Source organism: Narcine bancroftii, chromosome 1 (genome assembly GCF_036971445.1).
Source record: "Narcine bancroftii isolate sNarBan1 chromosome 1, sNarBan1.hap1, whole genome shotgun sequence".
Lineage (NCBI taxonomy): Eukaryota > Metazoa > Chordata > Chondrichthyes > Torpediniformes > Narcinidae > Narcine > Narcine bancroftii.
This window is the reverse complement of record NC_091469.1, coordinates 382335177-382352818: the sequence shown is the minus strand read 5'-3', so window position 1 is coordinate 382352818 and position 17642 is coordinate 382335177. Positions and strand designations below refer to the sequence as shown.

The 17642-nt window shown below is 39.5% G+C and overlaps 1 protein-coding gene across 10 annotated transcripts in view; it reads right to left on the bottom strand.

Moving 5' to 3' along the window:
• Nucleotides 1–17642, bottom strand: part of fars2 (phenylalanyl-tRNA synthetase 2, mitochondrial) — a 423747-nt gene that overhangs the window by 315720 nt on the left and 90385 nt on the right. For 9 of the 10 annotated variants that reach the window (XR_011349827.1, XR_011349828.1, XR_011349825.1 and 6 more), the window contains exons 2-3: nucleotides 12724–13349; nucleotides 7820–7979 (exon numbers count right to left, since the gene is read on the bottom strand). Coding sequence is in view for 3 of the 10 variants with exons in the window: in XM_069913505.1 (XP_069769606.1) it covers nucleotides 7820–7979; nucleotides 12724–13335 (772 nt within the window). In the remaining 7 variants the exon portion in view is untranslated. The remainder of the gene's footprint in view (nucleotides 1–7819; nucleotides 7980–12723; nucleotides 13350–17642) is intronic. The other variant, XM_069913506.1, reaches the window with a different exon arrangement.

Here is a 17642-nt window from a genome sequence, read left to right as displayed (position 1 = left end):
CAGGCATAGGGAACCTTGGTTTTTGAAGGATATTGGGGATCTGGTTCAGAAGCGCGAGAGATGTACAGCAGGTATAGGCAACATGGAGAAAATAAGGTATTTGAGGAGTATAAAAATACAACAAAAACCTCAAGAAAGATATCTGGAAGGCTAAAAGAAGACACGAGACTGCTTTGGCAGACAATGTGATGGAAAATCCTCAGGGTTTCTACAGGTATACTAAGAGGAAAAGGATAGTAAGGGACAAAATTGGTCTCTTTGAAGATCAGAGTAGTCAGCTTTGTATGGAGCCAAAAGAGATGGGGGAGATCTTAAATGTATTCAGTATTCACTCAAAAAGCAAGAAGAGTTGTGGGAATTAAGGAAAACAAGCAGTGAGGTCACGGAACCTATACAGATTAAAAAGGAGTAGGTGCATCCTGTCCTAAAGCAAATAAGGGTGGATAAATTCCAGGCCCTGACAGATATTCCCATGAACCTTGAGAGAGGTTTGTGTAGAAATTACAGGGGCTCTAGCAGAAATATTTAAAATATACTTAGCCACGGAGGTGGTATGGGATGATTGGAGAGTAACTCACGTTATTCGATTGTTTTTAAAAAAGCCCAAAAATAACCCTGGAAATTATACGCCAGTGAGTCTTACATCAGTAGTTGGCAAATTACTGAAAGGTGTTCTAAGAGATCAGAAATACAATTACAGTAGTCCTCAACTTACAACCTACGTGAGTTACGTCCACCCACCCACACATCCGACCGAAATGTAAAAAAATACTGTACCTCTGCTGAGACTCTTCATTAAGGGTTCATTTGTTGAAAGTTTTTTTGAAATATTGCCTTAATACCTCATTAAGACATGCGAATCCTGAGGAGATGATGTAATACTGGAGAAGTTCTATGTTGTACCAATTTTTCGTCCCATTTATATAATATGTGTTCAGGTATCTTTTCCCCTATTTTATCTAATTCTAATCTCGTCCAGTCTGGTTTTTCCCTTGTTTGATAAAAATCTGATAGGTATCTTAATAGTGCTGCTCTATAATAATTTTTGAAGTTTGGCAATTGTAAGCCTCCTTGTTTATACCATTCTGTTAATTTATCTAGTGCTATCCTCGGTTTCCCCCCTCTCCATAAAAATTTCCTTATTATTTTCTTTAACTCTTTGAAGAATTTTTCTGTCAGTTGTATTGGCAATGCCTGAAATAAGTATAGTATCCTTGGAAAAATGTTCATTTTAATACAGTTTATCCTTCCTATCAGTGTTAGTGGTAGATCTTTCCAATGCTCTAAATCGTCCTGTAATTTTTTCATTAGTGGATTGTAATTGAGTTTATATAATTGGCCTAGATTTTTGTTTATTTGTACACCTAGGTATCTTATTGCAGAAAACAATATACCAAAGAATCCAGAGATCTTTCTCCTAAGTAACATAACAAACAAAGAATTTGAAATTGATTTGGAGGATGCACAAAAAAGATTTGTTAAGATAGCCCTAGCCATAGCAAAAAAATGTATTATGTCAACCTGGAAATTGGAAGATAATTTGAAAATACAACTATGGTATATAGAAATGAATAAATGTATTCCATTAGAAAAAATAACATATAGTTTAAGAAATAATATTGAAATATTCGAACAAGTATGGGAGCCTTACATTAAATACAATAGCGAAAACCTACCGGGGACAAACATTCCCTAAGTTGATGGAAGGAGAAGGAAAGAAAAGAATGGACTCAGTAGAATTTCTGGTGTATTTTTGTTGAAAAGACAACATTGTCTGACTGGCTTAATGCAACCTAGATTGTATTCCTAAAATGGATGAGAGGGGGGGGGGTGGGGGGGTGACTTGGGAGGAGGGAGGGTGGGGGAGAAAAAGTCACTGTATATGTGTGAAAAAGAAAAAGTGTATATCATGGATAATGTGATTTATGGTGTGAAAAATAATAAAAAAAGACATGCGAATCCGACTTACGATGAATCTGAGTATTGACCAATCCTTTGGTCCTAATTACAGTCGGAAGTTGAGGACTACCTGTATTTGGATAGGCTGAAACTGATTAGGGATAGTCAACGTGGCTTTGTTTGGGAACATTATGCTTAACCAATCTTGAGGAGGTTACCAGGAAAGTTGATGAAGGAAAGGCTATGGATGTTGTCTACTTGGACTTTAGTAAGGCCTTTGACAAGGTCCAACATGGGAGATTAGTCAGGAAGGTTCAGAAGCTAGGTATTCATGGTGAAGTAGTGAACTGGATTCGACAATGGCTGGATGGGAGAAGCCAGGGAGTAGTGGTGGATGATTGATTCTCACACTGGAGGCCTGTGACTAGTGGTGTGCCTCAGGGATCAGGGCTGGGATCATTGTTGTTTGTCATTTATATCAATGATCTGGACAATAATGTGGTAAATTGGATCAGCAAGTTTGCAGTAACACTAAGATTGGAGGTCGAGGACATCGAGGAAGGCTTTCAAAGCTTGCAGAGGGATCTGGACCAGCTGGAAAAATGGCTGATGGAATTTAATGCAGACAAGTATGAGGTGTTGCATTTTGGAAAGACAAACCAAAATAGGACGTGCACAGTAAATGGTAGACACTGTGGAGTGTGGTAGAAAAGAGGGATCTGGGAATGCAGATACATAATTCCCTGAAAGTGGCATTGTAGGTAGATAGGGTTGTAAAGAAAGCTTTTGGCATATTGGCCTTATAAATCAAAGTACTGAGTTGAAATGTTATGATAAAGTTGTATAAGACATTGGTGAGGCCAAATTTTGAGCATTATGTGCAATTTTGGTCACCAAACCAAAGGAAAGATATCAATAAGACAAAAAGAGTGAGAGAAGATTTACGAGGATGTTGGCCAGACTTCAGGAACTGAGTTGCATGGAAAGGTTCAACAGGTTAAGATTTTATTCCCTGGAGCATAGAAGAATGAGGGGAGAGATTTGATAGAGGTATTCAAAATTATGAGGAGGACAGACAGAGCACAAACCAGAGGACATGGGTTAAGAATGAAAGGAGAAAAGTTTAGAGGGAACATGAGGAGGAACTTCTTCACACAGAGAGTGGTGGGAGCGTGGAATGAGCTGCCAGCTGAAGTGGTGAATGCACGCTCAATTTTAACACTTAAGAAAAATTTGGAAATGTACATGAATGGGAGAGGTATGGAGGGCTATGGACTGTGTGCAGGTCAGGGGAACTAGGCAAAAAAAATGGGTCAGCACAGACTAAAAGGGTCGAAGGGGCCTGTTTCTATGTTATAATGTTTTATAGTTCTATATTGATTTTCTTGCAACAATATTTTTGCTGCCACTTTAGTTTTTAGGCAGTTGATGGAGGTGACCAAGCACTTCAGATGAAAGTCAGTCCAATATTCATTGTCATCCATCATCGCAAGAGAAATCGCTGCAGTCTCTTGCTCCAAAGATATAATCTAACATTGGCAGTGTCTGAATTGGGTGAATTGCCAAGCCATCTTTTGCTTCTCTCTGGCAAAGTAAGGTATTGGTGGTGTGACAATACCAAGCTCCAGCATTTTGTCAGGAGAACTCAAATGGAGTTAGTTTTCCTTTTTGCATTCTTGCCAATCACACTTTGCCAGAGGCTGAGAGCCAAAATGGGTTAGGGGTTGGTTGCAGAGTGAAAGTCAGTATCCACTGCCAGAAACACTCCTCTGGTGAATGCCCTCAAGTTCATTCCAATGGCAAATATCCAGAATAGCCTCGCTGGCATCATTGATCAACAAATTAAAAAGACTATACAAGAAAAAATCTGAGGGGCAGAAGTATTCTTTGATAAGTTTTGAAATTGGCAGATAGAAAGTTCAGACAAAACACATTCATAACTTCAACACTTACATCTTGGAGATCCTACCAAGAAACTGGATAACCACAAATGTGGCATTCTGAAATAAAGGGAACAAATCTAACTATGGCACAGAAAAGGGATATCCTCACTATATACCACAGGGAATTCTTCCACCATCTGTTAAATGCTGCTTCCAATTATTCCATCCATCCGGAGGCAGAACGGTCATGACTTTCACCATGTGTCAAGAAATGCAAGAAGCAGCATCAACCACAATGTGTGATCTGTTTTATGATCTTACAACAGACTGTGACTCTGTTAATATATATATATATATATATATATATATATATATATAGAGAGAGATAGAGAGAGAGAGAGAGAGAGAGAGAGATAGAGAGTGCAATATCTTTCACATATTTAGCTGCCAACAAAAATATGTATGCATCTTGTATCTGGTAAATGAATGACATACATAGCATTAACCAATCTCAATGCAAACTGGTGGCAAGCAAAGAATTTTGCCCTTCTTTTTCAGTAAAATAGTATACCACTTTCAAAATGCTATTTACTGGAGTGCAGGTAACCTACATAGAACAGTAGATCATAGGATCAGGCCCTTCATCACACAATGTCTGTGCCAACCATGATACCTCCATTACTTGTACATTCATTGGCCAGACTAAATGCTTCTTAAATATCACTTTTGCATCTAGCTCCAATACACCACCCTCCTCCCAGCAGCTTGGGGCATCACTAGCAAACCTTCTCGCAAGGATATTAGTCCTTCTCCAGTTCTGTGGAAAAAAAAACCTTTCCTTGCACATCTCCTTTAAACCTTCCCCCCATCTCACCTTAAACCTAAGTCCTCCAATACTTGGTATTTCCACCCTGGCAAAAAGACTATCTATCAGATTTATGCCTCTCATAATTTTATAAACTTTCATCAGGTCTTTCTTTAGCCACCAAAACTTCATAAAAACTAACAAGACTAATGAGAATGATTAAACTGTATCACCTCCATTCTAAAACAAAGGTCACTCATAAATTTAATCTTTGAGCAGCAGCGCACAGAAGATTCTTGCCTTTGCACATGTTCGGAAGTGGATATACAAGTCATCATGATTCATTCACTGAAACATATGCCTTATATTAAACACCTTCAAAACTTGGTTTCCTAACCAGCCTGCCATGATCAGGTCTTGACATTAGCATGCTCGACACCAAACATTATTCAGTATAGCAAGGGACTACCAAGAGGACACAGGAAACAATTCAAGAGTATTCTCAAAGCTAACTAATGGGAATCCATGACTCATGATCCCTCAAAACAGGTAGGACTATTTGAGAACCTCATCTGTTCATCAGCCACACATAGAAGCCAAACATAAACGGTGAAAATCATGAATTTTTTTTCACTCTCCTGGTGTACCAGGATTCTGTCTGGTTTTGTCACTGACTGGTATGGAGGTGCCAACACTCAGGACAGGAAAAAAATCTCCAGAGGGTTGTTAACTCAGCCTGTGACATCATGGGCACCAGTCTTCACTCCATCGAAGACATCTATAAGAGATGGTGTCTTAAGAAAGCAGCCTCTATCTTCAAAAACCCCCATGACCCAGGATATGCCCTCTTCACTCTGCTACCATCAGGAAAAAGATACATTTGCCTGTCCTGCTGGCAGGATGTAATCGGTAAATGAGGGAGAGAGAGCACACCAACAAACTGGGGGGAGTGGGGGGAGGAGGTGGCTCTGTGAAGAAGGATGAGGATGGAGAGATAGAGGAAAGAAGACAGAGATGGAGAGGAGAGGTAGAGAGAAAGATCATGGAGTAAGCTAAAAGAAAATGGAGAAGTTGACATTAATTCCATCTGGCTGGAGAGTGTCGAGAAGGAAAATTAGGTATTGTTCCTCCAATTATGGGTGGTCTTGGTTTGACAGTACATGAGGTAATGTACTATCAATTTAAATATTAATTTAAGTCAAGTCAAACTGGAGAGCCAAATGATCAGGAAATATGTTTTTTTTCCCAGATCACATGCCACTTACTAGTCTCCCAGTTTCACAGCTCACCAAATGCTATGTTGCAGGTTGGTGTAGCCTCACTGACAGCCTGGGGCTTTGAAAAGAGCAGGGAAGGAAAGTTATTCCCAGAATGCATAGGACATCTTTGCAGTTTAATAAACAAAAATCCTGGAGAAACCCAATAGATCTCAGATGATGTAGCAAAGATACATAACCAATGCTTTGCGTCATGAGTGGATGAAGAAGCCACAGAGGGAGCGGTCCCTGAGGAAGACAAGAGGGGAGGAGAGGAGATTCCCTCACCCACTCATCCCTTCCCTAATCACCCCTTGATACTTAACCCTGTGACTGCAAGAAATGCTACACTTGTGTCCACAACTCCTCCTTCTTAATGTAACAATATTTCACTTTGAACTTGCAGGGATCATCTACTGCATCTGGTGCTTTTATTATGGATTCCTCTACACCGTAAACTGGACATAAACTTGGGAGATTGTTTTGTTGAGCACCTTCATTCTGTCCGTTGCAATAAGTAGGACGTCCAGTGGGCAACCATTTCAATTCCGTCCCTCTCTCCCACACCGACATGTCCGCCCATGGTCTCATGCACTGCCCAACTGAGCCCACCCACAAACAACAACTAATATTTCATCGAGGCACTCTCTGACCAGAGAGCATTAACATCAACTTCTCCAGTTCCATTAGGCCCTTCCTTGCCTCTCTCTCCGTATCTCTGTTTCCTTTCCTCCAGCTCCCCATACCTTCACTCAGAGTGCTATTTGCACCACCCATTACTTCCCAGCTTTTTTCTCTTCTACCCTCCCACCCATGCCCACCTCTAGCCTAAGGGCCTTTGCTCCTTCCCCTGCACCCACCATTTTATTCAAGTGCCTGCCTACTTTTTGTTCATACCTTGACAAAGAGCTCAGGTCCAAAGCATTGGTTATGTATCTTTGCTACATAAAGAATGCTGAGTGACCTCTTGAGTTTCTCCAGTTGCTTAAGTTAAAGAGTCAGCTTCCAAATTTAAAAAAAGTCTGTCGTCTTACAGATGCAATTCCTGGCATAGTTTCAAAGATACACAGCTTAGCTTGATAAATTTTGGAGAATAAGTATCCAGGAAAAACACATTCACAATAGAACTAAGAAATAGTCCTCATGATCTCCTACTCCTGTCATTTGTAAAGAGCTAGTGTTCCAGCTTAATTTTCTCCATCTAATGGAGTGCATATCATCAACAACTGAACAGATCCTCAACAATGGCAGGTTTCATTTATCAAATGTTTAATTATATTTATTTACTTTAGTTTTCGTGCTCCTTATTCAAAAATTTCAGATCTGATCTTATTCAAATTTCTATGAAGATCTAAGTGCATGAGACAAAGGATCTAGAATATCCTCCTACTCTACCTTACATCGGACATACATACAGAAGTATAATAAAGCTATTGTGCTTCAATCATACAGAAAGAACAACAATTTCTATGCTTTTAGTTAATCAGGAAAAGACCCAGAAAACAAATGAATATTAGAATACAAGGCACTAAACCATAAATTGTAATTGCATATTCAGCTTCGTGAATATGCCCTGACCGAAATACATTCATACTGTGAGGTTTTTTTTTAAATTGAAGAAAACAAGGCGATGTTTGAATCAAAACAAACAGATCACTTCCATAACCGAAACAAAATGCAAAAAGCATAATATTTGTTTTATTTTAGAGATACAGCACAGTAACAGGCTTCTCTGGCCCATGCTACCTAAATACCCCAATTAACCTACAACCTTCATACACTTTGAAGGGTGGAAGGAAACCGCAGCATCTAGAGGAAACTCATTCATACACGGGGAAAACTTACAAGCAGTACCAGATTCGAACCTGTGTCACTTGTGCTGTAATAACATTGTGCTACGCTAACCATGTGGTAATGCATGAAATAAAAAATGACTGCAAGTATTAACAATGAAGCCACATATACATTACACATACCTTTACCAAAGAGATGTGTCATGACTTTGTTCAGAGTCTGTTTCAAATCAAACTCAAGTAGTTTAACAGCTTCCAACGTATGGCTCTGTTGCTTACAAGGTGTGCGGGATCCCTTCTCAAATATATCAAGTTCTTCTCCATTTTTCACATTAGCGAACAGCTGAAAGTAACAAAGTGTCTTTAGTTACTTGAAGTGATGTGCAATGAAACACAGGCAAAGAGGAATTAATTCAAAGCAGTAAATCTAAATTAAGGTTCAAAGAGTTTATTGTGGATACTAGGGTGAGGGACCATGAACCTTTCTTCACTGGAGGGATTGTGGTGAGGGTCAGTACCTTCATGTTCCTGGGAGTCTGTGGTGCGCTGTTAACCAGGATCAGACACACAGAAGGTAAAGACTGTACCACAGGCTTTAATCCACAAAGACTTCCACAGAGCCAGGTTGACTGTAGCTGCAGCAACTCTGAGTAAGCTTTGGATGGCCGGTGCAGGCTTATATCCCGGAGGGTGATTGACACCCTACCGGGTGGGGCTTGATCCCTTCAGGCTGACTGATTGACAGCCGGCCAGGTGTTGTCCTGTCCCTTTACACTCCTGAAGGTACAGAAGTGGCCCCCTGCAGTAGGCTGGCGGTACACTCCTGCAGGTACAGGTGTTGCCCCCTGCAGAAGGCTGGTGGTGTACCACCACAGAGTCCACATATTGGACTACCTCTCCTGGAGCTGGCACATCGTGATGAAGGCACAATAATGCTGCTACTTTCAAGGAACTCTGAGGCGATTTGGCAAGACATTTTATACTATATCAAACAAAGTGTACAATGAAGTATACACTGACATTGTGGCCTGGTTTGAAATGGGTTGGAAACATAGAAATATAGGAGGCTGCAGAATGTGATAAACTTAGCCAAGTCTATCACAGACACCTACATCACATCCATTCAAGACACCTATGCGAGACACTGCCTCAAGACAGCAAACTTTATAAAGAAGCCCCATCACCTGGACACAATCTCTTCTCACTGCTCCTTCAGGCAAAAGGAACAGAAACTTGAAATCCAGCACCTCAAGGTTCAAGAACAATTTTTTTTACCCAGCAGTTATCAGACCCTGGAACTTCATTGCACTATATTCATCCTGATTATAAACTATTCCAGGACCACCAAAAGATCTGTCTGTACTGCTTTCCCACTAACTGTAACTGTCAATATTTATTTGTCTTTCCTTTTATATTTTTTTTTCTGTCTCAAAGTATATTATGCTAATTTAGATTATATAATTGTAGTTGGTGCAACTCATGTACTGGTGCAGCTGCAGCAAGTAAAAATGTTCAGTGCAATGTACTTTGTACTTGTGCATATGACAAAAATTCTCATAATCAAGTGACAGGATGAAGTTACTTCATTATTAAAATTATCAGACACAACCTTAGTATCTCTCTTTTTACCTTTATGTACAAATATTTATAAATCAGTTATTCAGTCTCTAAGTTATCACGCTTGCAATTTGAAGTCAATTATTCATAAAAGCAAATGTGCATTTTGGGTCAATGAGCAGCATTGTTTCGTAGCATATGGTGGCTAAATCCAATAGTAAATAAATAATATGGTAAATAAAGTTGAATGCTTCAAAGTGATTTGCAATGTGAAAGGGAAAATTAACAAAAAGTAAAATAATTCACTTGTTGAAGAAAAAAAGCTTAGTTAAAGTAATGAGTGAAATTAGTGAAATAGAACAGTTTTAGAAAAGGATTCTAGGAAATAGGGACAATACACAAAAGTGCTGGAGCAACTCAGCAGGTCATGAAGAATGGCCAGTCAATGTTTCAGACATGGGCCTTTCATCAGAAAATAAGGATTTAGGTACTGATAGATTAGCCAAAAACGATCAATATTCCAAAATCATTCCTGATAGGATTCATCAAAATTATATAGGGAGACAAAGACTTAATTGAACTTAATCAATTCTGTCACAGTGGACCTTGTCGATGTATAGTGGTGAGGAAGTGGATGTGGCAGGCAGAGAAGGGGGTGTGGAAATAACTCCTCTTTATTGTCAAAAATTTGCCAGCTCTGGTATCATAACCATAAAGCCAGCCAACCCATAATACAACTGTCTTAAATATCTTAATATAAAATTATGAGTTGTTGCTTCACAACTGCATAAGAAAGCAGCAAAAATATAGAATAGGAAGTGTTAAAAATCATTGTTGGAAGTGACAAAACCTGTGAAAGAATGTAGTGGAAGAAGTAAAGCAGAGGCAAATATTCAAGGCTGTTTTTGCTGCAAGGATCAGTCTGAGTACCAGCTACAGAAAAATCAAATAACTTCTAAATAATTTGACCCAAGAAATACTGAGAAATGCCAAAATTTTAGAACATAAGAATATTACAGCACAGTGCAGGCCCTTCAGTCAACAATGTTGTGGCATCCACTTCACAACAATCTAACCTTTCCCTATCTCAGACACATAAACTTCTATTTTTCTTACATACATATCCCCATCAAAGAGTTTTTTAAATCTCTTAATTGCACCAGCCTCCACTACCATCTCCAGCAATGCATCTGAGACACCCACCACTCCTTGTGTTAAAAAACATACCTCTGACATCTCCCTAATTTCTTCTCCACTCACTTTAAATAGATGTCCTTTCGTATTTGCTATTGTTGCCCTGGAAAAAAAGGTGCTGGCTGTCCACTCTATCTATGCTCCTCTTAATCTTTATTAGTTTCTCATTAAAATAAAATGCAACAAATCGTTATTGGTCTAGAGTTTGTTGAGTCCAGCTTGCACAGTTGCCATTGAAATAGATATGGTCAACATAAATAACTCTGGAATCTTTCATGAAGAGAAACTTGGTGGATAAACAACACAATGAGCACACATGGATGGTCTAGAACAGGGATGGCCAACCTATGGCGCTTGCACCAAAAGTGGCGCATTGGATGATAAGTGGCGCATTGCACCCTAGCGATAATTAAAAAAGTAAGCTTACTCAAGCAAAAAGTATTAATCAAAAAATGATTTGTATAAAAAAAATCTATAAAAGGAATTCAAGTAACATAGAGCTAGAAATGGGTTTTACTGAGAATAAATCTAAAATTTAACAATTATTTTTAGCGATTTTATTATTCCGTGGACATCTTTTAGCAAATGTTATCTTCTTTCACATTAATCGGTTTTCAATTTTAAAAAAATGTTAAATGATTCAAACTAGGAAAGAAGGACTTTCGTTCTGCAGTCGTTCCATAACTGTTCAATCGACGCTTGATACTTGTTTGATCCTGAGGTGCCAGCACCAGTAATGCGTCACAGATCAGCTTACAATTGACACTTGTATGTCACAGAGTTGTGCTTTGTCCGTCCTTTGTGAACATTTTCAGTTTTGTACTTTTTTGAAAATCAAGCCTTGTTTTTACATTCCATTCCCCATCACGAGCAAGAGAAACAGAATGTGATAGTAAGCATTAATTCATTGAACAGTGGAAAAATGAGTTCTTACTTATAGGGTCCCTCAGGAAAGGCGTTTGTGAAAACACTTTCTCACAATAGAAGACATATCTTAATAGACACTATAAAACACAACATCAGACTGAAATAGAAGGAAAAGTGAAGCTAGTGCTTGGGTCTGAGTTACAAAAAGAATATGTGATTAAGAAAAAGGAAGAAATCAAAAGAAGACAAAATATATTTGTTGAAAGAAGTTGTGAAAGTTTGACGATGACAGAAGCATCCTACGAAATTGCTTTAGCTTGGGCCAACAAATTGATGTTAAATCTGTAAGGATTAAAATGACTTGCAAACATATTCTTGAAACCAGCCAGCAAATATTGTTTATAAATTCCATAAGTGTCTCCAAGTAACAGTTAACTTCAAGGCTGGCTAGCTTTTGCAAGTTTAAGATCAATATGTTTCGAGCCCTCCTTTGTACTGTTAGAACCAGGAGAGCATAGAGGCACTCTCGATAATTCTTTTGACTGTTCTATCCTTTTATTGACTGATATAATCATTGTTTTAAGTTTTGTTTTAATTGTTTTATCATAGTTCTAATTGTATAAGGTTCAAATAAACTGTGAAAAACTACATGTAACTTTAGAACAAACTTTTAATGAGTCAAAACAACAGCATTCCATATTTTCCAAGTGATTATAGATGGTCACAATATATTATGTAAAAACTGCTAAATATATCTATATTAACATATTTTAACAAGAATTGAATGGGGGTACAAGAGTTATATGGCGCTTCTGAACTCATGCATGAATAAATTGATGCATGGAATGTAAAACGTTGGCTATACCTGCCAAAGAACAGAGCAGAGTAAAGGCTCTTCAGCCAAGTTTTGTGCCAACCTAATAATCTACTCTAACAACTGTGCAGAATTCCCCTAGTGCATAACCCTCCATTTTTCTCAAATCCATTAATCTATCCAATAGCGTTAACAAAATTACCTGCCTCCTCCATTGTAAACAGCAGCATATTCCATGCATTCACCACTCTCTATTTGGTAAAAACTTACCTATTATATCCTCTCTGTACTTATCCCCAACCACTTAAAACTATGCCCCTCAAGTTTTCAGCCCTGAGAAAAAGCCTCTGGCCATCCACATAATCAATGCCCCTTATCATCTTGAACACATCTATCAGGTGTAATGGTCTTCATTGAAAACAAGTGAAAGAACAGAATATTCTGGTACAAAAAAAAACTGGTAACACACAAGTTCCATGGTTACTTGGTCACTGACAACCAGTGGAATTGTATCCTAGCAAGAATTGCCTGCTAAGGAAAGGAATGAAGAAAAGCAAAAGCTACCTGCTCCTTGATTCATCAACAAGAGAGAAGACCAAAATGTGCAACAAACAGAAGTTTTGAGAGGCAATTAAAGAATAATACTAATTCTCACCTCATGATTTGTAAATAATCTGACTCCTTCCATTTGGTGGAATACTGGGTAATGACTTTTGTCAATTTCATCTCGTCGATAAACATCTCCAAATACCAGAAATGCATTAAGGCCTGCTTGAATAAGATCACGTTGGTGAGCAGAGGTATGAGCCCTGAGCATGTTAGTTTGATTAAGATAAAAGTTATCTCCTTTCTTCCTGCTTGCATGATCTGGTGGTATTAACAGACTGTCAAAGTTCTGCTCTGTGCTGACCACAGGGGACAGATTATCATATACTGAAAAAAGTGGATTCCTATAACGACTCAAATAATGTGTATAGAAATGGTCCTTAATACGTTCTTTAATCAGCCATAATGGGTGGTTTATTTGGTTCAGTAGGCTTTTCCCCACTAGAGACAAAATCTTTGGAGTAACATTTGTATAGTCATCACGAGAGTAGAATTTTCCAAAGAGTTCAATTGCATCAGAATGTGCTGCACTGGCCACTGAAGTTGATGTTTTACTTCTGGTTTGCTTCACATTTCCACTTGCATTTCTTGATTGTAAGTGAAAACACTGTGAAATCTTCTGAAATTGTGGAAATGAGGAGAATTTACAAAGTATCTTCATTATGGCGAATTGACCTGAAAAAAAAATCATGGTATTGAATGTGTTATTCAACTTCACTGAACAACTCAGTAACAAAGTTATATTTCAGCTCAATTTTAGCGGCATTGTTGCAGCTGCAGTAATGGCAGCACTGCTTCTGAAGTGGATCCAGGAGGGGCAGAGAGCTTCTAGTGTGTCTTCCATCACACCTCCCTATCTATCACTCTGCTGGTCTCATACAAATTTGAACAGCCTGTAAAACCAACAAACCCACATGGGTTCGTGCCTAAGGTGGCGGCAACCACGCTCGGTAGCCCAAACCCATCCACGAAAGTTGTGAGCTCCGGGGAGAAGAGCACTGGTTCACTGTTTCCAAGCTGAGGAGACACCTAGGAGTACATCCTACAAGGCAGGTTACAATAGCAGCGGGCCAGTAAGGAGCTTGACAGCCAAAGAACACACACCAGTCTGCTCTCAGGATGCTGGAGACTGGCTCGTGGGAACTAGATATCAAGACTGGGATTCATAAGGATACCAATGGTGAGCAAGGCTTCCGAAGGGCCTTGGGTGGTAACATTTTTGGTTTGGAGCCAGGGTCTGAGGACAGTGACCTGGATTCTGGAGTTTGGATTCACAGCGAGAACAGACAGGAGGCAGTGTGGCTACGGAGGTCACAGGAGCATAGGAGTCAGCAGAAGAGCTGGTGGGGTCCATGGACACTCACTCGTCCCTTTTTCACTTGTGTCCCACTAAATTGGTCGTTCGGTGTCCCAGGATAGGAATGGCATTTTTGCTGTTCACGCTTGACCACTCTTAACTGCACAGATTCACACTTACAAGGAGCAATTTCTAGGTTAGGACTGTTCTACCTGTGATGTCATGATGCATCGAGTGATTGTGGACCTGCCCTAAATCCTAATCAATGTATGATGATCTTGTATTCAAACAAAATTAACCATGACTAATTATAAAATAATGAAGCTTTATGCACAGCACAGTATGAGCCCTTCAGCCCCTGCTGTTAATCTGCCGACCTATATAAACCTTTATAAGGGACCCCGTAGGAAAGTGGTAGCAATAAATAGCAATAGGGGACAATTTTTAAACAGCGTGGGAAAGTTTACAGTGCTATCGCACACAATTTATAAAGACCGTAGGAAAAAGCAATGGGGGACCTGCCCTCCCAGAATTCCATGTGGCAGAGACAGGGCTCTATGCACAGTTGTATGCACGGAGCATTCATGGACGGGTTTTTCTGCAGCACAGACTTCTGGTCTGCCATCACTTTTTCCTACGGTCTTTAATTGTGCACGATATCATTAGATTGTCCACTATTGCTATTTATTGCTAGCACTTTCCTCTCTCTCTCTCCCGCTGCGACTTACCAACAGCAAAGTTTATATCTTCATTTTAATCTCTTCTTTCTTCACGTTCCTGCACTCATGCAAAAACTTGGGTCATTTCTGTCCTAGAATGCAAATGCCCGTTCTATACTTGATTGATTGCACTAGGGGTCGAGGCAGACTATCACCATCTCACGCCAGCATTGAGATGATTTTCATTTGCCCACTAGACCTTTTTTAGCCTGATTGGCTGTTAATTCCTAGGACTATTTGCAAGTGTGAAAGGGGCTACTGTCTCTCTTTTGCTTTTCTTTCTTTTCTTGGTATGGGTACCAGATTAGTAGCATCTCTTTGTGAGCCTTTGCAGCAAACAAAAGTAAACAATATATGTGTATTAGGTATGAGACAATAAAGGAACCTAAGTTGTTAAACAACAGACATAATAAAATCTAAGAACTTTGCATGCTGACAAATAGGTAGATAAACTCAGGATATGGATTGGTACATGGAACTGGAAATATTGTAGCCATAATAGAAACATGGATAAGGGAAGGGCAAGACTGGCAGCTCAATATTTGAGGGGACAGACACTCCAGGCATGATAGAAGTGGAAGTGAGAGAGGTGTGAAGTTGCATTTTTAATTATGAAGAACATCACCTCAATTCTTGGAGTATTGGGGGATCATCCAGTCTTGTCTAAGGGTTCCGGCCCAAAAAGATGACAATTATTTTTCTCCCACTGATACTGCTTGATCTGCTGAGTTCCTCAGGCAGATAGTTTCTTGCTCCAGTTTCCAGTATCTGTAATCTGCTAAACGTTTCTCGGGAGAGAACAGATCCCCATAAGATGAATGAGGTTGTTTATGTGTGGAGCTATTTGTCATGTAGAAGGTCTTGAAAGCTAAGGAATTAAGGGAATTGAATTGTGAGGTCTTGTAACACATGAATTTTATAAAAGTAGAAGTAGTGGAAAAATGTATGGTGGCATTGCTGGAGCTGCTATAATGGCAGCACTGACACTGTTGTGGACCCAGGAGAGCAGGAAGAGGCACAACATTACTCTGCAGCATTCTACTCTGCAGTCCTGATGCTGATGGCTCCATTCAGGCTTTAAATAGCCTGTTTGAGGAGCTTTTTTTCCAAACTTCCTGTTTTGCCAAAGATGGTAGCACACTTCAAGAGGTTGCAAACTCCAAGGGAGTTTTACATTGAGTACCAGAAATGGGAGAACACCTTCCCGACTCCCCCACCCCCCATACCCTCTTCGCTACGATTGAGAAGCCTGGGAGATGCCCCTACAGGGATGGTCACCATGGCAGCAGACCAGCAATGGGCTCAGTGGTTGAAGGATGTAGGATGTGGGCGACTTGTGTATCAAAGGACTCACAACAGGCTGAAGGCTATTGGAAAATGGCTCATGGGAACCAGGTATCAGAACTGGGATTCAAAAGGGTGCTGGGGCAAGAAGGGGTCTCAAAGGGTCTTGGACACTGAAATCTTCCTGATCATATTTTTGGATCTGGAGCTTGGTTTGCCAATGGATTCAACGTGAATGTGTAAGGCTGCAGAGGCTGTGGGAGCTCTGGAGGCAATTCCAGGGACACAGCGTTTCTCAAGGGTCTTTCTTTTGCTTCGCTTAATAATGGGGGTTCTGGGCAATGTTTATTGCAACTATTTGCCTTTACAGAAGGAAAAACTTGAAGTATATAGTTTTTTTTTGTATTATTACATGAAAACATAAAGAACATTTGAACAAGAGATCTTAAAGTGTATAAAAATAGCTAAATCCCCAAAGCATGATCAAGTGTATTCTAGGACATTGTGGGAAAGCAGGGAAGAAATTGCAGGGGCCAAACAAAGATTTGAATCATTTTTAGCTATGGGTGACATACTGGAAGACTTGAGGGTGGCTAACATTGTGCCTTTATTTAAGGAGGAGTGGCAGAACAAGCCAGGATAGTATAGGATGGTGAGCCTAACATCAGTGGTAGGAAAGTTACTGGAGGGGATTCTGGGGGACAAAATTCATTTGTATCTGATAAAATCTGGTTGGACTTAGTTAGCATAACTCTGTGCATCATAAATTGTGTCAGTATAATGTTTATGAAATGGGTTTTGGACAAACATCAGGAAGACCACAAGTGGAAAAGCTCTAAATTAGCCAAGGCTGAATGTAGGTCAAGTATTCTGATATGGGACTCATGAGAGACTGCACATGCTTGAATTTGGAGCAAAAGAAAAGCAATCTAGTGGAGAGACCCCCTGAGTGCCTCCAGTAGTTTTTTTTTAAAGTAATCTGACAGTACAAAACTCATGATTAAAAAGAGGTACCAAAATAGAGCTAGGTAAATAGGATGTCAGATATTTTTGCCAAAGCTATTATATAGATTTTTCTTGAATAATGTAGGTTGAAAAAGAAAGACATTTTCAGAGCTGATACAAATGCATGGATTAATAAGAGTGATTTGTCAAATTAAACCCCAGAAAGAATGCACTTGCCACTGAGAGAACAAAAACAAGATTCATTGGATTGGGTCGTGGAATGGTGGTTTTGCCCAATGAGAGAGAATGAGTAGATTAGAAAATATTTGGCACAATATTTTCTAGAGTTTAAAAAAATGAAAGGAAATGAACAAAACATGACAGTCTAGAGGATGTTTCTCTTAATTGAAGGATCTCAGACCAGAAGATGTAGTTGAGAATAGGGGAAGGCTGTGTAAGATTGCAATGAGGAGGATTTCTTCATTTGGAAGGTGGTGAAACTTTATAATTCTCCAATCAAGATTTCTGTGGAGGCTCAGTCACTGTGTTCATTCAACATTTAGACTGATACATTTCTAGATGTTAGATTTGGGGATAGTATTGGAAAATTTGCCAAGATAGAAGAACAGCTGCAAGCTTGATGAATGGTAGAGAAAAACCAAAGAGCTCAATTGCCTACAGAAACAGACACTTCAGTCTAACAAACCTGTAGCAACTATCAAG